The sequence below is a fragment of the Megascapheus bottae genome, chromosome 1 (genome assembly GCF_031878675.1).
Source record: "Megascapheus bottae isolate mThoBot1 chromosome 1, mThoBot2.hap1, whole genome shotgun sequence".
NCBI lineage: Eukaryota > Metazoa > Chordata > Mammalia > Rodentia > Geomyidae > Megascapheus > Megascapheus bottae.
Genome location: NC_143509.1, coordinates 7,555,255 through 7,578,821, shown reverse-complemented (window position 1 = coordinate 7,578,821; position 23,567 = coordinate 7,555,255). Strand labels below are relative to the sequence as shown.

The window sequence follows — 23,567 nt, the reverse complement described above, 5'->3', positions numbered from 1 at the left end:
TCAACAAATGACAGGTCAACTCAACAAAAGTTAAGCAAAGACACCATTGAATTAAATGACACCATAGCCCAGCTGGGCTTAACAGATATACACAGAATCTTCCACCCAATGGCGAAACTTTTTACATTTTTCTCAGCAGCACACGGCACACACTCCAAAATAGATCGTATAATAGTTCATACAGAATACTTAAGCAGATACAAGAGGTCTGATATAATCCCATCCATCCTATCAGACCACAGTGGAGTCAGACTAATTCTGAACAATGCAGTCAAAGTAAAAAAACATTCAATCACATGGAAACTGAACAACACACTTCTGAATAACCCCTGGGTAACAGATCAGATCAGAAATGAAATTAAGAACTTCCTTGAATGTAATGACAATCAAGAAACATCACAAAGGAACTTATGGGACACAGCAAAGGCAGTTCTAAGAGGCAAATTTATCGCACTGCGAGCGCATATTAAAAAGACAGAAGAAGAGCACGTAAATAACCTTAAAATAAAACTGAAACACCTAGAGGAGCAAGAAAAAGTTAATTCTAAAACAGCTAGAAGGACAGAAATAACAAAAATAAAATCAGAAATTTCAGAGATTGAAATAAGATCTACTATACACAAAATTGATAAATCAAAAAGTTGGTTGTTTGAAAGTGTCAACAAAATAGACAGACCCTTAGCAAGATTAATCAAAAAAAGGAAAGGGGAGACTCAAATAAACAAGATTAGAAACCCCATGGGAACAATCACAACTGATTTCCAAGAAATCCAGTCCATAATGAATAGGTATTACCAGGGCCTATATTCAAAGAAACAAGAAAATCTAGTAGAAATGGATGATTTCTTAAATAAATATAGGCTACCCACACTGAACAACAATGAGGTAAACAAATTGAACAGACCAATTTCTTACAATGAAATTGTGGAAGCAATCAGGGAAATGCCAACCAAAAAAAGCCCAGGTCCAGATGGATTCACTGCAGAATTCTACAAGACGTTTAAAGATGAAATAACACCTATACTCTTGAAACTCTTCTGAGAAACAGAAACAGAAGGAGAAATACCAAACTCATTTTATGAAGCTAATATTACTCTCATCCCCAAACCAGGGAAAGACCCAACAAAAAAGAAAACTACAGACCTATCTTCTCTTATGAACACAGACGCAAAACTCCTCAATAAAATATTAACCACAGAATCCAGAAACAAATTAAAAAAAATCATACACTATGATCAAGTGGGCTTCATCCCACAGATGCAAGGCTGGTTTAACATTCACAAATCAATCAATGTAATACATCATATCAATAGAGTTAAGGATAAGAATCATATGATAATTTCTCTGGACGCGGAGAAGGCATTTGACAAAATACAGCATCCATTCATGTTGAAAGCACTAGAAAAAATAGGAATAAGAGGTACATTCCTCAAAATAGTGAAAGCCATATATGAAAAACCTACAGCCAATATTATACTAAATGGTGAAAGACTGGAACCATTCACCTTAAAATCAGGAACTAGACAGGGATGCCCACTCTCTCCACTTCTCTTCAATATAGTGCTGGAACCCTTAGACAGCGCAATAAGGCAAGAAAAGGACATCAAAGGGATCCACATAGGGAAAGAAGAAATTAAACTATCCTTATTCGCACTGACTTGAGTGACCAAACAAACTCCACTCCCAAACTTCTAGAATTAATAAACCACTTTAGCAAAGTGGCAGGATACAAAATCAATCTTCAGAAGTCAGTAGCCTTCTTGTACACCAACAATATATAAACAGAAGGTCAAATCAAGAAAATGATCCCATTCGCAATAGCCCCCAAAAGAATAAAATACTTAGGAATATACTTACCCAAAGATGTAAAGGAATTATTCAATGAAAAATATAAAAGCCTAATGAAAGAAATTAAAGAGGACACTAGGACATGGAAAGACATCCCATCCACATGGCTAGGGAGAATCAACACAGTGAAAATGGCTATACTGCCAAAATTTATATACAAATTTAATGCAAACCCCATCAAAATCCCAAAGACATTGATTACGGAAATTGAAGATATAATCCAAGGATTCATATGGAATAAAAAAAGACCTACAATAGCCAAAACAATTCTAGGCTAAAAGAGCAATGCTGGTGGTATTACAAAACCAAACTTCAAACTCTACTATAGAGCCATAATAACAAAAACTGTTGGTACTGGCACAAAATCAGACCAGAAGATCAGGGAACAGAATAGAAGACCCAGAAATAGAACCACATAACTATAGGCAACTTGTATTTGACAAAGGAGCCAAAGATATATACAACGGAACAAACACAGTCTATTCAATTATTGGTGCTGGCAAAACTGGCCAGCCACATGCAGAAAACTAAAAATTAACCCTAACATTTCGCCATGCACAAGCATTAATTCAAAGTGGATCAAAGACCTCAACGTCAGACTGGAAACCATGAAACTGCTACATGATAAAGTAGGAGAGACACTGGAACTCATAGGCACAGGCAAAAGATTCCTGAACAGAATCCCATGGACACAACAGATTGGAGAGAGACTCGATAAATGGGACTATCTAAAAATAAAAAGTTTCTGTACAGATAAAAGCATAGTTGCAAAAGTAGAGAGACAGCCAACCAAATGGGAAAAGATATTCACCAACAATACATCTCACAAATGCTTAACATCCAGTATCTACAGGGAACTCAAGAAAGTAATCCCCCGAAAACCCAATAAATCATTCACTAAATGGGCAAGAGAACTAAAGCGAGACCTGTCAGAAGAAGAGATTACAATGGCAGAAAAACATATGAGAAAATGTTCATCATCTATGGTCATAAAGGAAATGCAAATAAAAACAACCCTAAGATACCACCTTACGCAACAAGAATGGCCAAGATTTTGAACTCAGACAATTACAGTTGCTGGCGGGGTTGTGGAGAAAAAGGAACCCTACTGCACTGCTGGTGGGATTTTAAACTAGTTCAGCCACTCTGGAAAGCAGTGTGGAGGTTCCTTAAAGAACTGAAAATAGACCTTCCCTATGATCCCGCCATACCACTTCTGGGCATCTATCCTGAACAGCATGACCCAGGATACTATAAAGACACCTGCTCAGCTATGTTCATCTCTGCACTATTCAGAAAAGCCAGGCGATGGAAACAATCCAGATGCCCTACTGCAGATGAATGGATACAGAAAATGTGGTATATATACACAATGGAATTCTACATAGCCAACAGACAAGATAAAATAATGGCATTCACAGGGAAGTGGATGAATCTAGAGCGAATCATGTTGAGTGAGACAAGTCAAGGCCTAAGGAACAAAGGTCGCATGGTATGCGGTTATGAAATCCAAACATTACAAGAGCGAGGACTCAGTAACTGCATACCCAAAGCTATGGACATGGTAATGGAAATACAAACATAACTATATAGACATAAATTCTTTCACTGGGCTTTTCAAACCATAGTGTGTCTGGTTTTACTTCTCAACGTTTTTGATCCAATAAAATGGAGTCTGAATTTTTGTATTGAACATCCTCCTGCATTGTTCTATCTGCAAAGGATTGTTCTGTCTAAAAAGGGTCTTTTATTCATCCATGTGCAACTTCAAGTATCTGATTTTATTTCTTTGCAGTCCTTGATCCACTATAGTGGAGATTGAATTTTTGCGTTGAACTTCCTTCTGCTTTGATGACGTGCTAAGAATTGTTCGGTCTGAACTGCATATATTAATCTTCCCTATACAACTTCAGTGCATCTGCTTTCTCTTATTCAAAGTCTTTGATCCAGTATAATGGAGACTGGATATTTGCGTTGAACTTTGTCCGAATGGATCTATCTGCTAAGAATTTTTCGGTCTAAACGTTGTCTTTTATTCTTGCATATACACTTCGATGAATCTGGTTTTACTATGAGTTCTTTGATCCAGTGTAATGGAGACGTGATTTTTCAGTTGAGCTTGGTGCTGTAGTGTTCTATATCTTAAGAATTATTCTGTCTAAACGGAGGTTTTTATTCTTCCATATGCAACTTGAGTGTGTCTCATCTTATTTCTTCATGGTCTTTGATCCAGTAAAATGGACATGGGATTTTCAGTTGCACTTCATTCTGCATTTTTCTGTCTACTAAGAATTCTGTCTAAACGGGATCTTTAGTTTTCCAAATTCAACTTTAGTGTATCTGCTTTTACCTCTTCGAGGTATTTGACCCAGTATAATTTAGACTGGATTATTGCCTTGAACTTTCACATGGATTGTCCTATCTGCTAAATATTGTTCATTCTAAACCTGGTCTTTTATTCCCCCCATATGCAACTTCAGTGTGTCTGGTTTTACTTTTTCGAGGTCTTCGATCCAGTAAATGGGAGACTAGATTTTTGCCTTGAACTACCTCCTGCATTGTTCTACCTGCTAGGATTTGGTCTGTCGAAGCGTAGTCTTTTATTCCGCCCGGTGCAACTTCAGTGTGTGTGCTTTTACTTCTTCCAGGTCGTTGATCCAGTATAACGGAAACTGGATTTTTGCGTCGAACTTCCTCTGGCATTGTTCTTTCTGCTAAGAATTGTTCGGTCTCAACTCGGTCATTTATTTATCCATGTGCCACTTCAGTGTTTCTGCTTTTACCTCTTTGACGTCCTTGATCTAGTATTATGGATACCTGATTTTTGTATTGAACTTTGTGTTGCATTGTTCTATCTGCAAAGAATTGCACTGTCTAAACCGTGTCGTTTATTCTTCCCTCTCAACTTTAGTGTATCTGCTTTTACTCATTTGAGATCTTTGATCCGGTATAATGAAGACTGTTTTTGTGCGTTGAACTTCCTCCTGCATTGTTCTACCTTCTAAGTATTGTTCTGTCTAAACAGGGTCTTTTATTCTTCCCTATGCAACTTCAGTATATTTTATTTTACTTCTTTGAGTCCTTTTATCCAGTATAATTTAGACTGAATTTTTGCATTGATCTTTGTCCTGCATTATTCTGTCTGCTCGGAATTGTTCTAAGTGGAGATTTTTATTCGTTCCTGTGCAACTTCAGTGTAACTGCTTTTACTACTTTGAGGTATTTATCCAGTATAATGTAGACTGAATTTTTGCATTGATCTTTGTCCTGCATTGTTCTATCTGCTAGGAATTGTTCTGATTAAACGGAGTTTTTAATTCGTCCCTGTGCAACTTCATTGTACCTACTTTCACTTAATTGAGGCCTTTGATCCAGTATAGTGGAGACTGAATTTTTGTATTCAACTTCTCCCTGCATTGTTCTATCTGTTAAGAATTGCTCGATCTACACTAGTACACTGTTGGTGGGAGTGCAATCTCGTTCAACCACTATGGAAAGCAGTGTGGCAGTGCCTCAAAAGGCTAAACATAGAACTCCCCTATGACCCAGCAATCCCACTACTTGGCATTTACCCAACCATCCAGAAACAAGGACATACTAAATCCACTAGCACAACAATGTTCATTGCAGCACTATTCACCATAGCAAAGATATGGAACCAACCTAGATGTCCCTCAGTTGATGAGTGGATCAACAAGTTGTGGTATTTGTACACAATGGAATTCTATGCTGCTGTCAGAAAGAATGACATCGCCCCATTTGTTAGGAAATGGAAAGACTTAGAAAAAATCATATTAAGTGAAGTAAGCCAGACTCAAAGGAACTTAGGCTCAATGGTTTCCCTCATTTGTCATAATCAGTAGAAACCTTGGGCTCTACTAGCAGAAATCTGCAAAAGAGCAAAATCTTGATACATAAGGCCATATAATGTGAAGCTAATTGAAAGGACCTCCAGGATATTGAAACAAAAGCCATATAATGAATGATTGTTGTCCTTAATGTACTATGTTGTCTCTCATCTCCTTTGCTGTCCCTTGGTTATCTCATATTGGTATAGTATCTCACTTTGTTATCTGATATATTGAATTTATTTGTATTTGGATATTTGAAATTTGATAGGGAAGGGGGAAAACCAAGATGGGTGGGAGGTGTGGGGGAGGGAGAGAAATGGGTACCAAGACACGTGAAAGGGTATCAATGTATGGGAACTAATGCACCTTCTATCTGGCAAATATCATGTAACCCTTTTACTAATTACAATAAAAATATTAAAAAAAGAAAAAGAAATGAATTCAACTATCAAAGATGAAATCTATATTCAGATAAAATATACTGGATTAATTTGAGAAAGGATGAAATATATCAAAATAAATATTGACTATCTTTAAAAAAAAAGAATTGCTTGATCTAAACGGGGGCAACTTCAGTTTGTCTGGTTTTACTTCTCAACGTTTTGAATCCAGTATAATGGAATCTGAATTTTTGCATTGAACATCCTCCTACATTGTTCTATATGCAACTTCAGTTTGTCTGGTTTTACTTCTCAACGTTTTGAATCCAGTATAATGGAATCTGAATTTTTGCATTGAACACCCTCCTACATTGTTCTATCTGCAAAGGATTTTTCTGTCTAAAAAGGGTTTTTTATTCATCCATATGCAACTTCAAGTATCTGATTTTATTTCCTTGCAGTCTTTGATCCACTATAGTGGAGACTGAATTTTTGCCTTGAACTTACTTCTGCACTGATGATCTGCTAAGAATTGTTCTGTCTAAACTGCATCTGTCTCAAACTGTCTAAAATTGTTCTGCCTAAACTGTTTTGTCTAAAACTTCTGGGAATTCACAAAAAACAATATTTTCAGATTGTGACTTGTGTTCAGAAATGCTGTCCTGACTTACGTGGTGTTTACTCAAAAACAAAACCCAATTCCAGGAAAGTTTTATAATTTTTTTAAGAAAATAAGATAAACTTGATGGATGCTGAATTTATTTCCATTGGGATAATACTTTTCTACAAAGGGGTGGGATTGAACTAGTTTCTCTCTTTGTCCCTTCTTTCCTTGGGCCAGACCTTGGACTTGAACTGAGGTCCAGAGTGCTGTTCTTGCGCTTCCTTTTGCTCAAAATTGCTGCTCTACCACTCAAACCAAAGCTAAACCCGTTTCTTCATGGTTAATTGCAAATAAGGGTCAATGGACTTTTCTGCCCTGGTTGGCTTTGAACCACAATCCTCAGATCTCATCCTCCTGGGTAGCTAGAATTACAGCTGTGCGCCATCAGTACCCAGCTTCTCATTCTCTATTTTTGAAGACTAGATTGCAACTCAGTGTTATTGTACACTCTTAGACCCTTGCCTTCTATGGCTGTATGTCTCTATAGTAGAAGCAAATAGGAATTTGAGAGTGGAGCAACCAAAAGACAGAGTTCAAGACATTCAGGATATGTCACCATGGAGAATGATTTCAGACTATTTGGTACCAGGTGGTGACACTAACTTGCAGATACTTGAACAAGTATACATAGCTTTTGTTGCCCACTTAATTTTTCTAAAACATGTTCTTGTTTCAATAGGTGTCCAAGGAAGACAGAGTCAGATAATTTTACCCCAGTCTCAGAGTTCCATCTCCCAAGTCTCTCCGAGAATCCAGATCTGCAGCCCATCCTCTGTAGGATGTTTCTGTCTCTATTACTTGATCACTGTGCTCAGAAGTCTTCCTGAGTCTGCAGTGATCCCCAGGCAGTGAAGGGATTAAGATCTTGTCATAAACTTGCAGTTGGTGATTGAAATTCAAATGAGCACATTCACCTTTGTGGGAGAGGAATGGTCTAGGGGAGGCTATCGAAGCCTTCTTTTCTTCTTGGGGCATGCTTTCAATTCTTCACAGTCCTTCCATCCTCGAAGTGTTTTGACACTTCCTGGGTCCATAATTGTTGAAGGAATCTCTGATCATTCAGGTTTGCCCCAGACTTCAGGGTACTCTGTGGGCTTTGTTTTGTTTTTGCCAGTCTTGGGGCTTAAAGTCAGGGCCTGAGCACTTTGCCTGAGCTTCTTTTGCACTGGGATACCACTACCACTTGAGCCCCAACAGCACTTCCTGCTTTTTCAGAACCAAAGAATAGTACCCAGGTCTTCTGGCATGCTAGTCAAGCACAACTCCACCTGCTAAACTCTTGGCCCTAGCCTGTGCTTTTAGAGTATCTCTTTCTGAAAGAAAGCAGGGTGGGTTTGGGGGGTGGAAGTAAGGAAGGGTGGAAGAAAGGAAAACAAAAGTCCTCTGCTGCCAATTGCATAGAAAGTATAGAAAGTCCAGGATAAATGCATAATGAAGAAGTCTTAGAGGAAACTTGCTGTGACAATAATATAACTAATGAAATGAATAGTAACTTATTGTTGAAGGAATTCCTGAAATTCTACTGAGTTATGGCTGTCGAAATAGCACAGAATCTTTAAGCATTACAGGCAACACGTAACATTCACCTTACGGATTCTTGCTTACACAATGGGATGTATCTCTCTGAACTTTCGAAGAGAAATTCTCTCTGATCTTCTTGAGAATCTGTATCACGTCTTGCCTTTATTACCAGTACCACATGCACAGAAAAAAAAATCCAGAAGTTGTACTGTGGCTCAAGTGGTAGAGCTCTAGCCTAGAGTAAAAACACCAAGACAGTGCCCTGTCCCTGAGTAGAAGTCAGTAAGGCAAGATAAGCTAGTTTACACAGCTTATCTGGCTCTTTTTCTGGGTCTGTGTTGGATGTTCAGCAAAATGTAGGGGACATGGGAACGACGCACACAACCACCCACCCACTGTCCAGCACTGTAGGGGACAGGAAAGAGAAGCTGGGCTTAGCGGGGTCTGTGCTGCTGGCTCCAGAGCTAGTGATGTGATGAGCTGAGTGGGATGATGGGCAGTGTCCAGAAAACACCTGCTAGGTTGAACCCTCTAGGTGAAAACGGTGTGGTGAGGACACAGGTGTTCCCTTTAGATGTGTTAGGCCCCCAGAAGTGGTGCCATTGGCCATGGAAGTGCTCCTCTGTGTGTTCCTCCTCTTCCCTCTGCCTCTCCTCCTAGTGCTTTCACGGACAGGAAGTGCTGGTTTCTCCAGTAGCTCGGTGGTGAACTGCCTGGCTCCAGTGTGTCTCTACCACCTCACAGGCTGAAGCCCATACTGAGGGCCACAGCCTGTGTCCCCTGCCTTTCTACCAATCATAGATCTCATGGATATACTTAAATGTTTTAAACTCTTTTATTTACCAAATAATTTTAATGTTTTTATATTGCTGTCTCTATTTATTTGTGAATTTATTTCTTGGGCTCTGGTCCTGGTACTTAAAAAAGTGTATTAGGCTGTCCAAATCTAGGAAATAGTTTTTATCTACCAATACAGAATAGAATTCTTACAATATATTCTGGGAAATTCATATCACAGGGGATATCTGGTTAGGCCATAATACACACACACACACACACACACACACACACACACACAATCATTTTGTCTTTCTCTTTATCTCTCTTTCTCTGTCTTTGTGTCTTTGACACCTATGTCAGTGACATAGTGTACTTTTACTTGCTTCTAGTGTCACTTGCATTTTCCTCTTCTATCTTCAGGATTTTCTATCTGTCCTGTGAATTTCATAAAGTCAGTCTGGTTAGAAAAACTGTTTGAAAACATATTTTAATTATTCAGCAAAAAGGCAGGCTGGAGATGTAGTTGAAATCAGCAAACAAGAGCTGAACAAAGGGGATATAATGAGGAGATCCTGAATTTAAACCCTGGTATTAGACGGAAAACCCCACTGGTGTTCGCATTCCTTTCCATGTCAATCCATGAAGTTGTAATTGTGCCTAGATTTATCCTTAGAATAGCACAGATATAAGGATAAGGAAAGTACTACCTCTCTATATTCATAACTAGAAAGCTATACAAATAGTTTCTGTGCATGTGTGTCAATGGTGAGCATGCGACTATGAATGATACAGGAGTTTCTTCAATCTCCATGTGCGGGGCTGACAATATTTGGACCAAGCCGATGTCCCTTACTCTTGGTTTTTCTTCAAGTGAATTTTGGATGAAAACTCAACTTTCTGTCCAAGGAACCACTCAAATCCCTGTAGATTATGTAATGGATTGCTATTTCACTGCTTCCTCCAGCTTACTCAAGCATTACGAGACCCCCATATCATAGAGTTCATGTACCCAGAAAATCAAGAAGCCTAGAACCAAATGTAGGTGCCAGTGGATTAGGTTTGTCTATCCTCACGTAATTTCACTAGGAAACAAAATTTTTAATTTTCTTTGAAAGATATTATGGAAGAAAGGGAAGGGAGGAATTACACTGTCCCGAATGAAATGCACTCTTTACTTGAATTAGATAATGGTAGCCCATCTGCATATCACCTTTAAAATAACAAAATGCATTACAGGAAACAATTAGGAGACGAAGTTATAAGTCTAAAATAACTCAAAACCAAAGGGCAGGAAGCAGGATATCTTGCTACCAATTAGAAAGTTATGACTTCAAAGTCTGCTTATTAAGAAAAAAATGTCTGTTTCTGCCCAATTTTATTGAGCTAAATTGTCTATATTACAAACTTGCCACTCAATCCTTGCTAAAATCTTTGCTGGGCCCACCATCTGCAGACGTTCATCATTCTTTACAAAGTAACAATTTAAACATTAAAATCATACATTCCTCCTTTAGGAATCTATCCTGAATTAGCCAGGAGCTTTATAAGGATGGATTGTACTAATGAAACTAGAATAATCAGGTATTCAAACAGGTAGGATTTATCAGATTATATACTCAAGTTTGTTGCTTCTGCAAAACTACGTAACAAATAAACTTCCTACCTGCTGTTGTCAGCTCGTGGTTTGTACAACCTGCTCAGGGCACTTTTGAGGTCATTGTTCCTCAGGCTGTAGATGAAAGGGTTCAGGAGAGGAGTGACCACTGTGTACATTGCTGAGGACACAGAGCTGCCCCTGGGAGAATGTGACAGAGGTGACTCAAAGTAGACCCTCATTGAGGTCACAAATAATAAGCATACCACTGACAGGTGAGAGCCACATGTGGAGAAGGCTTTGTACTTCCCACTTGAAGATGACATTTTCAGCACTGAAGAAATAATCTTGTAATAGGAGAAAAGGATCCCTAAGATAGGAAGGAAACAGAAAATGTTACCAATAATGTATTTAAATAAATTATCAGTGAGTGTGAGGACAGTTCCAGGACTTGAGAGGGTCACAGAAGAAACTTGGGATTTCCACATCCTTGAAATCAGTCTTTTGTAATGCCATCCACACGTGCATCTGTACATCCAAGAAGCTGGTGACAAATGGTAGCAGAACCAAGGAGACACAGAGACGAGGGTTCATGCTGAGAGGGTAATTCAGGGGGTGACAGATGGCCACAAATCAGTCATAGGCAATCACACTAAGAAGCAAAACTTCCATACAACCAAAAGTAAGAAAAATAAAAGCCTGGATGAGTCAGCCCTCATAGGAGATGGCTCTGCTGTGAGTCTGGATGTCCACCTCCACCTTGGGGAGGGTGGTGGAGGTGAAGCCAATGTCGGCTAAGGAGAGGATGGAGAGGAAGAAGTACATGGGGGTGTGGAGGTGGGGATCAGAGGTGACGGCCAGGATGATGAGCAGATTTCTGAGCACAGTGATCAGGTGCATGGACAGAAAGAGTCCAAATAGCATGGGTTGTAGCTCGGGGTCCTCTGAGAATGCCAGGTGATAAAATTCTGAGATGTGTGTGTTAGATTGCACAGCTCTGCATTAATTGGAAACCTTCAATGAAAAGAGAGAGCAATACAAAATGAAGAAGTCAGAATTCCAGAATTATTTTGAACTCAAATATGCATAGATGATATTTACATTCTGTTCCACACTTTTCAGTTGTGACAAACACAATCATCCTAGATATTTTATGTCTCATATATTCCTATTTATATATTCATTGTACATACTCAACCATGTTAGAACATTATAGGCAGTGTTTTCTCATCAGAGAAAATACATATTATTCTTCATTACAGGGTAAGTCACAGCAGTAATTTCTTTTAATCTGTGAAATTCAGTTTCATCCAATGTGCGTGCAAGCTCCCAGAAGATTTCTGCATTGTTGTTTTTTCTCTCTCTCTCTCTCCCTTCCTCCAGTCCCTCCATATCCCCCCCTATCTCCCCATATGGATCCTAGTATTTTGACTGTGGGCTTGGGTAGAGGCCTTGAGGTTTTCCTGCCCAAAGGAAAGCTCAAACTTTTGAGTAAGAAACTCAACTTTTTGCTTCCTGGTAGCAAATTGGAGATGAGAGCTCACAGGTTTTGCTGCCTAGGCTGGCTTTGAACTTCTACCTACAGAGCTCAGCCTGTTAAGTAGCTAGGATTCCAGGTATGAAGCCCCAGGACTGGGACTGAAGTATACTTTAAAAAAACATGAATTCTTAAGTCTCCATCATATAAATAAATCAAGATCTCCGATATGATATCTGTTTCTTCCCGAAGTATTTTCTGGAATTGAGGAATCTGCTGACAATGTAGCAAGGGATTCCTGAGATTTAGGGGTAGGGGGTGTGGGAAAATAGGAGCCAGCATCAGCCCCCCCTCAATTCCTGAGCGGGGCATCCTCCAGCTGGGAATCCTGAGCAAGACACCACCGAGGGGCCCCACACATTCACAGACTCTGACAAAGCAGTGGAAACACAGCAGGGATCTGAAGCGCGGACCAGCACCCAAGCTCCCCTTCTGAGAACCAAAATTGCGCAGCTCTGCCCTTGGAGCCCACATCCCCAGCTGATCCCCGCCCCTGGGAACAGAGAGGTCTCCTGCTGGTCCTGCTGAGAGCCCCTGAATCTCTCAATCGCCAGACCCTTGGCTTGGGACCGTCCCTGGAAGCAGCACAGGAAAACGTCTGCCAACCATCCTCAGACAGAAGCTCGCAGAGCCATCCCATGGTCCACTTTGAGGCCACTGGTTGGGCTAAGAGCTAGTTGTGCAGCAACACATAAGTTTTATTCTAATACTTTCCAAACTTTGTACTCAAATACGCTACCTACTTACCCCCTGATCTCTCTCATTCTACTTTTCTATCTCTGGACCTCTGCTCATCTTTCAACCCTTATACTTCATGGATATACACTTGATGGCTGTTGAGCAACACTGTATAGCTAGGTGTTTAATTATTCTCTAGGCTCCGAGGGACTTAAAGACAATAGAGATTGGATTGAGAGGATTATTATTTTGGGTATAAGTCGCTTATCAGTGGATTATGAGACTGGTCGGTAACTGCACAAAAAGAAAGAGTGATAACACCAATCAAAACTTCTGAACATCTAGAGTCTGCCAGCTACAGAGGACTAGGTTGGTTATATCTGAAAAACTATAATCGTGTTTAGTATTAATCTTGCTCCCATTTTCAAATGGGCAGAACAAGAAACTCAAGAAAAATGTCAAAACAAGAAACAACATCCCCCACCCAATCTAAACAGAAAATGGAACTGTCCCTGGCAAACCTAGAGGAGAGTCTTCCAAGTGCTATACAAATGCAATTGATAAACATCATTAATGAAAAATGTGAAAATAGGGCCGGGAGTTTGGCCTAGTTGTTAAAGTGCTTGCCTACCATGCATGAAGACCCGGGTTTGATTCCTCGGTACCACATACATAGAAAAAAGCCGGAAGTGGTGCTCAGGCTCAAGTGGTAGAGCTCTAGCCTTGAGAAAGTCCAAAGACAGTGCTCAGGCCCTGAGCTCAAGCCCAGGACTGGCAAAAAAAAAAAGAAAAATGTGAAAATATAAAGAAAGAGATAAGGGAGAAGCCATAGCTAAACAAGAGGAAATCATAAACAAGGTGATAAGTGAAAAAGAAGAAGCCATAAAGGAGGTCATAATAAAGGTTTTTCAAAGAAAGATGGATGAATTCATAGAATCCACAAATAAAAGGGTGACCAAACTCCAGCAAATGTCCAAAGAAAATAAAGTTACTGAGCTAACCACTCAAATGGAAATCAAGGAGCTAATGAAATCCATACATGATCTAAAAGAAGAGATGCAAGGCATCAAAAAAGAGCAATTAGAAGCAAGGGAGATGAAAAATAAAGTATATAGCTTTGATAGCAGGTTAGACAATGCAGAGGAGAGAATTTCAGGGGCTGAAGATAATTTAGTTCTTATAGAGAAAGAAAAGAAAATGAGTCAAATCAAGGAAATATGGGAGAGCGCTTCAGGAGGTCCAAGATACAATTAGAAAGCCTAATTTATGGCTAATTAGTATTCAGGAGGGCGTGGAGAAACAGGTCAATGGTATTGACCTTCAGGGAATACTCTCAGAGAATTTCCCAAATATCCAGAAGGGCAGGCCCATCCAGATACAAGAAGCTTTTAGAACCCCAAACAGACCTGACCAGAAAAGCACATCCCACCGCCACATCGTAATCTGAACTGGATCAACAGAAACCAAAAAAAGGATCCTAAAGGCAGCCAGGGAAAAGGGTTCAGTAACCTATAAAGGAAAACCAATCAGAATAACCCCAGATTTCTCAGCAGATACCATGCAAGCAAGAAGTAACTGGAAGGATATATGTCATGCCCTTAAGTCAAATAACTACCAACCAAGAATACTGTACCCAGCTAATCTCTCATTCATAACTGAGGGAACAATAAAAACATTCCATTCGAGGGAAAAGCTGCAACAATACATCGCAACAAAACCAACACTACAGAGAATTCTCAAAGATGTTCTATACATAGAAAACCAAAATAAATGCAATATAGGGAAAGAAATGGCACCTAAACACCATACCATCTAAGGACCAAAAGAACTGTCAAGACACAGGCCCAAATAAAAGCTTTTAAAAATGGTAGGACCTAATAAATATCTCTGAATCCTAACTCTCAATATCAATGGACTCAACTCTCCAATTAAACGGCATAGGCTGTCTAGTTGGATCAAAAAGCCAGAGCCATCGTTCTGCTGTCTTCAAGAGACACATCTTACCCAAAAAGACAAGCATCTTTTGAAAAAGAAAGGTTGGAATAAACTCTATCAAGCTGACGGCCCCCATAAACAGGCTGGAGTTGCCATCCTCATATCAGATAAAATAGACTTCAAACCAAAATTAGTAAGAAAAGACAAAGAAGGTTACTACATACTACTAAAGGGATCTTTCCTCCAGGAAGACATAACGATCCTAAATATTTACACACCCAATCCCGGAGCTCCAAACTTCATCAAGCAAACTTTTCTTAAACTGAGACCATACATAGTTCGAAATACAGTGATTGTCGGTGACTTTAACACACCACTTTCACCTACGGACAGATCAACAAGGCAAAAACTCAACAGAGAAACCTTAGAACTGAACAACTATATAGACCAACTAGATCTAACAGACATCTGCAGAATATTCCACCCAGCAACAACACAATATACGTTTTTCTCAGCAGCACATGCAACATTTTCCAAAATAGATCACATCTTAGGCCATAAAACAAACCTGGACAGATTCAGAAACACAGAAATTATTCCATGCACACTCTCAGACAACAAAGGCATCAAACTGGAACTGAACACACATCTCCACCAACGAAAACCCTGTAACTCATGGAGACTGAACAACACATTGTTGAATCACCAATGGGTCATCGAAGAGATCAGAACAGAAATCCAACAGTTTATGAAATTTAACAGTAAGGATCACACAAACTACCAACTCCTTTGGGACACAGCAAAGGCAGTACTCAGAGGAAAATTTATAACGCTGAGTGCCTACAACAACAAGTTGGAAAAATTGGAAACCAACAAGTTAATGTCTCACCTTAAGCTCCTGGAAAAAGAGCAACAAACCAACCCTAATCCCAGTAGAAGAAAGCAAATAATTAAAATCAAAGCAGAATTAAATGATTTGGAATCCAAAAAAACTATAGAAAGAATCAACAAAACAAGGAGTTGGTTCTTTGAAAGAATTAACAAAATTGACAAGCCCTTAGAAAATCTTACCAAAAAAAGAAGAGAGCATATCGAAATAAACAAAATCGCAGATGAAAATGGTAATATCACGACAGAAATTACCAAGATCCAGAATATCATGAGGGAATAATTCTCAAACCTTTACGCCCACAAATTTGAGAATCTATATGAAATGGATGAATTCCTAGGCAATATTAACATACCCACACTGAACCAAGAAGAACTAAGCCAACTCAACAGGCCTATTTCAAGCTCTGAAATAGAAATGGCAATTAGAGAACTTCCACCTAAGAAAAGCCCAGGGCCAGATGGATTCACAGCTGAATTCTATAAGGTCTTCAAAGCAGAGCTCACACCAATACTCCTCAAGCTATTCAACGAAATTGAAAATGAAGGTTCCTTACCACACTCATTCTATGAAGCCAGTATAACCCTCATCCCCAAACCAGACAGAGATTAATCAAAGAAAGAGGACTATAGACCTATATCTTTGATGAACATCGATGCAAAATTTCTCAACAAAATACTGGCCAACCGTCTACAACAACTCATGAAAAAAATTATACAATACGATCAAACTGGATTCATCACAGGGAGGCAAAGCTGGTTCAACATACGCAAATCAATTAATATAATTCAACACATCAACAGGAGCAAGGACAAAAATCACATGATTGTCTCAATAGATGCGGAAAAGGCATTTGACAAGATCCAACACCCCTTTATGTTAAAAGCTCAGGAGAAACTCGGAATCCATGGAACATTCCTAAATATACTAAAGGCTGTGTATGACAAACCCACTGCCAGTATTATACTTAATGGTGAAAATCTAAAGCCATTCCCTCTAAAATCAGGAATGAGACAAGGATGCCCACTCTCTCCATTCCTCCTTAACATAGTGTTAGAATTCCTGGCCAGTGGAATAAAGCAAGAAGCAAGCATAAAGGGGAAACAAGCAGGGAAAGAGGAAATAAAACCATCCTTCTTTGCAGATGACATGATTCTGTATTTAAAGAATCCTATAGACTCTACTCCCAAGCTCCTTGAGCTGATTCAAAATTTTGGAAGAGTAGCAGGCTATAAAATCAACCCTCAAAAATCAACTGCCTTCCTTTATGCCAACAGTGAGAGGAACAAGGCAATAATCAGGAAAGAAACTCCTTTCACAATAGCCTCAAAGAAAATAAAGTACCTAGGAATGAGCTTAACTAAGAATGTAAAGGACCTTTCTGATGAAAACTTTAAAACCCTAAAAAAGGAAAATAAAGCAGAACTAAGGAAATGGAAAAACCTCCCATGCTCCTGGATTGGAAGAATCAACATTGTGAAAATGACAATCTTGCCAAGAGCTATCTACAAATTCAATGCAATAACCATCAACATCCCAATGTCATTCTTTAAAGAAATAGAAGAGGCAATCCAAAATTTCATATGGAATAATAAAAGACCCCATATAGCAAAAACACTTCTTAGCAGAAAGAACAGCGCTGGAGGAATTTCAATTCCAAACTTTAGACTCTATTACAGAGCTATAATTCTCAAAACAGCTTGGTACTGGCGCAGGAACAGGCCTGAAGACCAATGGAATAGAACTGAGGACCCAGGTATTAAACCACAGACCTATGGCCACCTAATCTTTGACAAGGGAGCCAAAAAAATAGAATGGAAGAAAGACAGCCTCTTCAACAAGTTGTGCTGGCAGAAGTGGTTAAGCACCTGCAGAAAACTAAAGCTGGATCCTTCTTTGTCACCTTGCACTAGAATTAACTCCAAATGGATCAAAGACCTGGAGGTAAAAGCTGACACACTGAAAACTCTACAGGAAGGAATAGGAGATACACTAGGCCTCCTTGGCACAGGTCGAAACTTTCTTAATAAAGACCAAGAATCACAACAAGTCAGAGAAAGGCTGAATAAGTGGGACTGCATTAAAGTGCAGAGCTTTTGTATGGCAAAGTACATAGCTAGTAAACTAATCAGGAAGCCTACAGAGTGGGAGAAGATCTTCACCGACCAAACAACGGACAAAGGCCTCATATCTAAAATATATCAACAACTCAAAAAATTGAATCAATCCAAAACTAACCTCCAAAGTAACAACCACCCCATTAAAAAATGGGCCAAAGTCTTAAAGAGAGTCTTCTCTGAACAAGAAACAAAAATGGCCTATAGATACATGAAGAAATGCTCAACATCTCTGGTCATAAAAGAAATGCAAATCAAAACAACTCTAAGAGTCCACCTCACTCCAGCTAGAATGGCCAAGATCAGGAAAACGAATGACAACAGATGCTGGAGGGGATGTGGCCAGGAGGGATCACTACTACACTGTTGGTGGGAGTGCAAACTCGTTCAACCACTATGGAAAGCAGTGTGGCAGTGCCTCAAAAGGCTAAACGTAGAACTCCCCTATGACCCAGCAATTCCACTACTTGGCATTTACCCAACTACCCCGAAACAAGGACATACTAAACCCACTAGCACAACCATGTTCATTGCAGCACTATTCACCATTGCAAAGATATGGAACCAACCTAGATGTCCCTCAGTTGATGAGTGGATCAACAAGTTGTGGTATTTGTACACAATGGAATTCTTTGCTGCTGCCAGAAAGAATGACATCGCCCCATTTGTTAGGAAATGGAAGGACTTAGAAAAAATCATATTAAGTGAAGTAAGCCAGACTCAAAGGAACTTAGGCTCAATGGTTTCCCTCATTCGTCATAATCAGTAGAAACCTTGGGCTCTACTAGCAGAGATTTGCAATAGAGCAAACTCTTGATACATAAGGCCATATAATGTGAAGCTAATTGAAAGGACCTCCAGGATAATGAATTAATGCACCTTCTATCTGGCAAATATCATGCAACCCTTTTACTAATTACAATAAAAAAATAAAATAAAATTTAGTAAAAAAAATACCAAAAAAAGGAAATATTGAACCTCTTTAGCTACACACGGTGAGCAAATCCATAAAACACTGTGATTTTGTGTTATATCAGTCATGAAGGAAATCTACAACTAGTTGTGGTGAGGCTGAGAAGAAACAGGCATCCTCAGACACTGTTGGTGTGGATGTCACCTATACAGTTACCATAGAAACAAGTTTATACCTGAGTGGGAAATTGAAATTAGTAAAAAAACAAAGAAAAAAATAAAACTCTTGACTTAAAATCTCATATGTATGGCCATAATTGCTGTTCAGAAAGTGTAGGAATTCTACTTGGATTCTTGTATGTGTTTATTTCGGTTCTGCGAAGTCAAAAATAAAAGTCATCTTGCCAGGTGGCAGAGACTGATATCTGTAATCCCAGCTGTGAGGGTGTGATGCTGAGATCTGAGGATTGTGGTTTAAAGGCAGCACAGACAAAAGTCTATGAGAGTTCCATCTCTGAATAGCTTCCCCAAAAGGGGATTGTGTAGATGTGTCTCAAATGGTAGAGGGATAACCCTGACCAAAAATGCTAATGGAGAGCACCCAGGGGCTGAATTCAAGTTCCAGGGCTATCACAGAAGAAGGAGTAAGAGAAGGAGGAGGAGGAGGAGAAGGAGAAGGAAAAAGAGGAGGAGGAGGAAGAGGATAAGTAGTCGTTCAGAATGTCAAGAGGAAGAATTGACATTGAAGAGGATAATTTAGGGGGATACCGTGTAAGTTTGGATTGTGATAAGTGCTTTCTATGTTCAATTTAGAAATGCATTAATATGCCTGAATGGGTATATTAAGGACAATTCACATTGAAAAGAAAAAAGATTTTAAAAAGATAGCAATTAGAATTCTTTGTAAGACATGGCCACACATTGACAAACAAAGCCATAGGGCTTTGCAGATTAGACATGACCTAATATCTCTTTTTTAGATGGAAAATATATACTGAGTCCTAAAATGTGGAAAAATTTTGACCATGGTGAAATTCAGCCGCTTTTTTTCTCTCTTCCAATGGACTACTTTTTTATGTGGTTCACAATCCATCAAGACAGGAGACTACTCTGCCTGGCAGTTTCCTCAGAGCGCCCATCACGTCCTGGTTCCTCAGGGTGTAGATGAAGGGGTTTAGCATGGGAGTGACCACTGTGTACAACACTGAGGCCATCTTGCTTCTGTGGGCAGAGGAGGACACTGCAGAGCTGAGGTACACCCCAAGTCCTGTCTCGTAGAACAAAGAGACCACACAGAAGTGAGAGCCACAGGTGGAGAAGGCTTTGTGCTTGCTAGCCATGTTGGACAGCTTCATTAGAGAGGAGAGGATCTGACGGTAAGAGAAGAAGATTCCTAAGGCAGGAAACACACAGAACAGCACAGTAGCCACATATATAGAAATATCATTGATGAGGGTGTCAGAGCTGGCCACCTGGAGAACCTGAGCTAGTTCACAGAAGAAATGGGGGATGGTGGTTCCTGGGGAGAAGGTTAATTTCTTCATCAGTAAAACATGGATTAGTGATATGCAGAAAATGATAAGCCAAGACACGAGGACCAGGAGGCCAGAGAAGTGAGCATTCATGCTAAGTGGGTAGTTCAGTGGGTGACAGATGGCCACAAAATGGTCATAAGCCATCACGGTCAATAGGAAATTATCCATTCCAGCAAAAACCAGAAAGAAATACCCCTGAGTGAGGCACTCTGGGTAGAAGATGTCTTTCCTCTGGGTCTGGATGTTCACCAGCATCTTGGGGATGGTAGTAGTACTAAAACAGACGTCCACAAAAGACAGGTTGGAGAGGAAGAAGTACATGGGGGTGTGGAAGAGGGGGTCAGAAGTGATGGCCAGGATGATGAGCAGATTTCCGAGCACGGTGATCAGGTACATGGACAGGAAGATCCCACAGAGCATGGGCTGGAGTTGAGGGTCGTCTGAGAGTCCCAAGAGGAGGAATGATGATTCCCCTGTGTGGTTTTGTGTGGTCATAGCCCTGGCTGTTCTCCTTGGAGCAAGAAAGCAAAGATTCAATCAATACCCACTGCTAGCTCAGGTGCTCATGCCCACCCAGGGAAGCCTTTTTCTTTCTCTGATTGCTTTGCACGGGAGTGCTGTGCAAAGCCAATCACTTTAACATTATAGTATTTGGGTAAATATCCTTTGTTTTATATTCCCTGAGTTTTTGATGTCTTTATTTTCTGGTGGTATTCCTGAGGCATTTAACTCAGGGCTTGGGTGCTGCACGTAAGTTTTTTTTACTTAAGGCATTTTGCTAATTCAGATCCACTTCCAGCTCTTTGGTGGCTCATGGAAAATAAGAGTCTCACAGTTTTCTCTTGACCGGGGTGGCTTTGAACCATGGTCTTCAGTTTTCAGTCTCTTGAGTAGCTTGGACGACATGTGTATCACCAGTGCTTTTCTTTGATTTCCCTTTTGAAATTTAAAGAGATTGATTTTGTTACAACCTTGTAGAATATTGGAAAGTGATTTCATGTGCCCCTTTTGATAACCTCCATATTTTTTAATCCTATCAACTGTGTAATAGTGATGTATTATTTATTTACAATGGCAACAATCTTTATTTTCTGATGTGACTCTTGTCATGGAAGTATTTTTTTATATAAATACAGTTCTTGTAGAAGCCACTTTTAGATTTCAAATCATCCCTATCTATCTGTCTATTTGTTTGCCTATAAGCTATCTCCTAAGTGACATAAAGGCCATTGCTTTATTCAGCTGTATTAATTAGTAGCCCTTAGAAAGTTATTCTTTTAATATTAAATATATTTTTAACTTATCCTTAAGTAGTTGTACCAAGGGGTTTCAATTCACCCTATCAGTTTGTGAGCACAATGCCTGTTCATCAAAGTCACTCCTTCCTTGCTCTTCCCATCTCTCCCAGCTCTCCCCATCCCAAAGTTTATCTGGTTCTAGCTTCCTACTTGTTCATTGAACATTAGTAGTGTTTTTCCCCACCCTTCCTCCTCCCCCATACATCCTCCCTCCCCTTCCCCGGGACCTCATCTCTCAGAAAGTTCTTTCAACAATTATTTTACCACTTGTGTATGTGGCACAAATATTCACAACCTAATAGGCCTGAATAGGGAAATGCGATGGTGTCTTCATGGAACAGTCCTGTGGGGTTTATAGAACATGGAGCAAGCGTCTGTCTCCTAAATCTGAAGATTTGCTGGGAACATCCTAACAAGTGGGGGTCCTAGCTGTCATCAGCCATATCGTCTTAAACCCAGGCAGTGTTGATGGACAGAACAGTTTTCACGACACAACACGGTAAGTCTGTTACCTGTGTGGCTCGAATGCAATATGTAGTCTGGCTGATTGTGGATGGCTCCTCCCAGACAATGCTTTCCAGGTGACCTCTTTCAAGATGAGGGAGTGAGAAAAAAAAGCATATGAGCAACATAGAAAAGAAGAGAAAGCAGTATTATGCCAATAAAACAACCCACAATGAGCTTAGTGCCTGTGGTCTGTATGCCTAGCTACTCAGGAGGCTGAGAGCTGAGGTTTGAAGTTCCAAAACGTCCTGGACTAGAAAAGTCTGTGTGATTCTTACCTCCAGTTTGAAGCACCATCCTAAAACAGACTGAAGTGGAGGAGCTGTGGCCTTAGTGTTAGAGCTGTAGCCTTGAGTAACAAAGTTCCGAGACAGTATCCAAGCCCTGAGCTCAAGCTTCAGGACTGGTGCATATGAGCATTCGTGAACATGTACACACACACACACACACACACACACACACACACACACACACACACACACACCAACACACACAGACACACACACACACTACAATGCGCACGTGAGATTTCTGAGTACAATAAAAGCTCTTGAAGTACCAAAGCAAAACCCCTTTGTACAACCCACACATATGGATTAAAAACATTCTTTTTTTCCTTATTCACAGTAGTTTATTGGTATTAGTACAATTAACTTACAACATATGTTTTAATGGCAATTTAAAACCCAATTAGAAGAATATGCACATAGCTTATGACATAAACAATAGTGTACATTTACATTCTGATAAGTGGTAATTGCTAGTGGTCTCAGAAGCATAAAATACTGGTAGATTGCTATTCTAGAAATTACCTATTAATATCTGTGGATTCAAAAACCTTCTATGCACAGAGAAGAGAATGTGCATGTGCTCTGTATTCAGTGGGCTGGTAGAGGAGGGGAATTGAGAAGTTGCTGTGATGATCAGAGAATGAGGGTGAAGAAGGCCCATTGTAAAGATTTCTTTTTCCATAGCCTTAATGTTTCCTTTACATGGGTAAATTCTGTCCATTTGTGGATTGTGGGGGATTTCTTGTGTCACTATTTATCATTGTGTGGATATCACTTGGGTCCTGTGACAATCTAAGTTTAGAAGGAATGAAAATGTCGGCTATGTAATAAGAAGTTAAGATCATGGTAGGCATGGTGACAGAACGCTATCATCCTAGATACTCAGAAGTTAGAGGATAGTCACTCAAAGTTAGCCTAGAAGCATAAGACTCTACCTGGAAAAAGAAGAAGGTGGAGGGGCCTTGGCTTAGTTTGTAGACCCCTTTTTCTATCAAGTGTAAGATATTGATATGAGCCTGAGTGCCACCTTTTCCAGGATAACTCAGACCAGCTTGTCAACCATATAACAATCCTAACATATAGATCTAGACAAAACCAAATAGAAACAAACAAGACATTCAAAACTGTTGAAGAACAATAAGAGAGTGTGTTGGCAACAACTTCAGAAATGGAAGCCCACGGAACATAAGGATGTTGGTTAACACCAAAATTCACTGCAAAAATAAGTCACTGA

The 23,567-nt window shown here is 39.7% G+C and overlaps 1 protein-coding gene across 1 annotated transcript in view; it reads right to left on the bottom strand.

Moving 5' to 3' along the window:
• LOC150068248 (olfactory receptor 7D4-like) overlaps positions 1-20,736 on the bottom strand; it is a 101,326-nt gene extending 80,590 nt beyond the window's left edge. Inside the window, exon 1 of the mRNA XM_090354465.1 lies at positions 19,816-20,736. Within this exon, the coding sequence (XP_090210591.1) occupies positions 19,816-20,736 (921 nt within the window). The remainder of the gene's footprint in view (positions 1-19,815) is intronic.
• Positions 20,737-23,567: the final 2,831 nt, after the last annotated feature.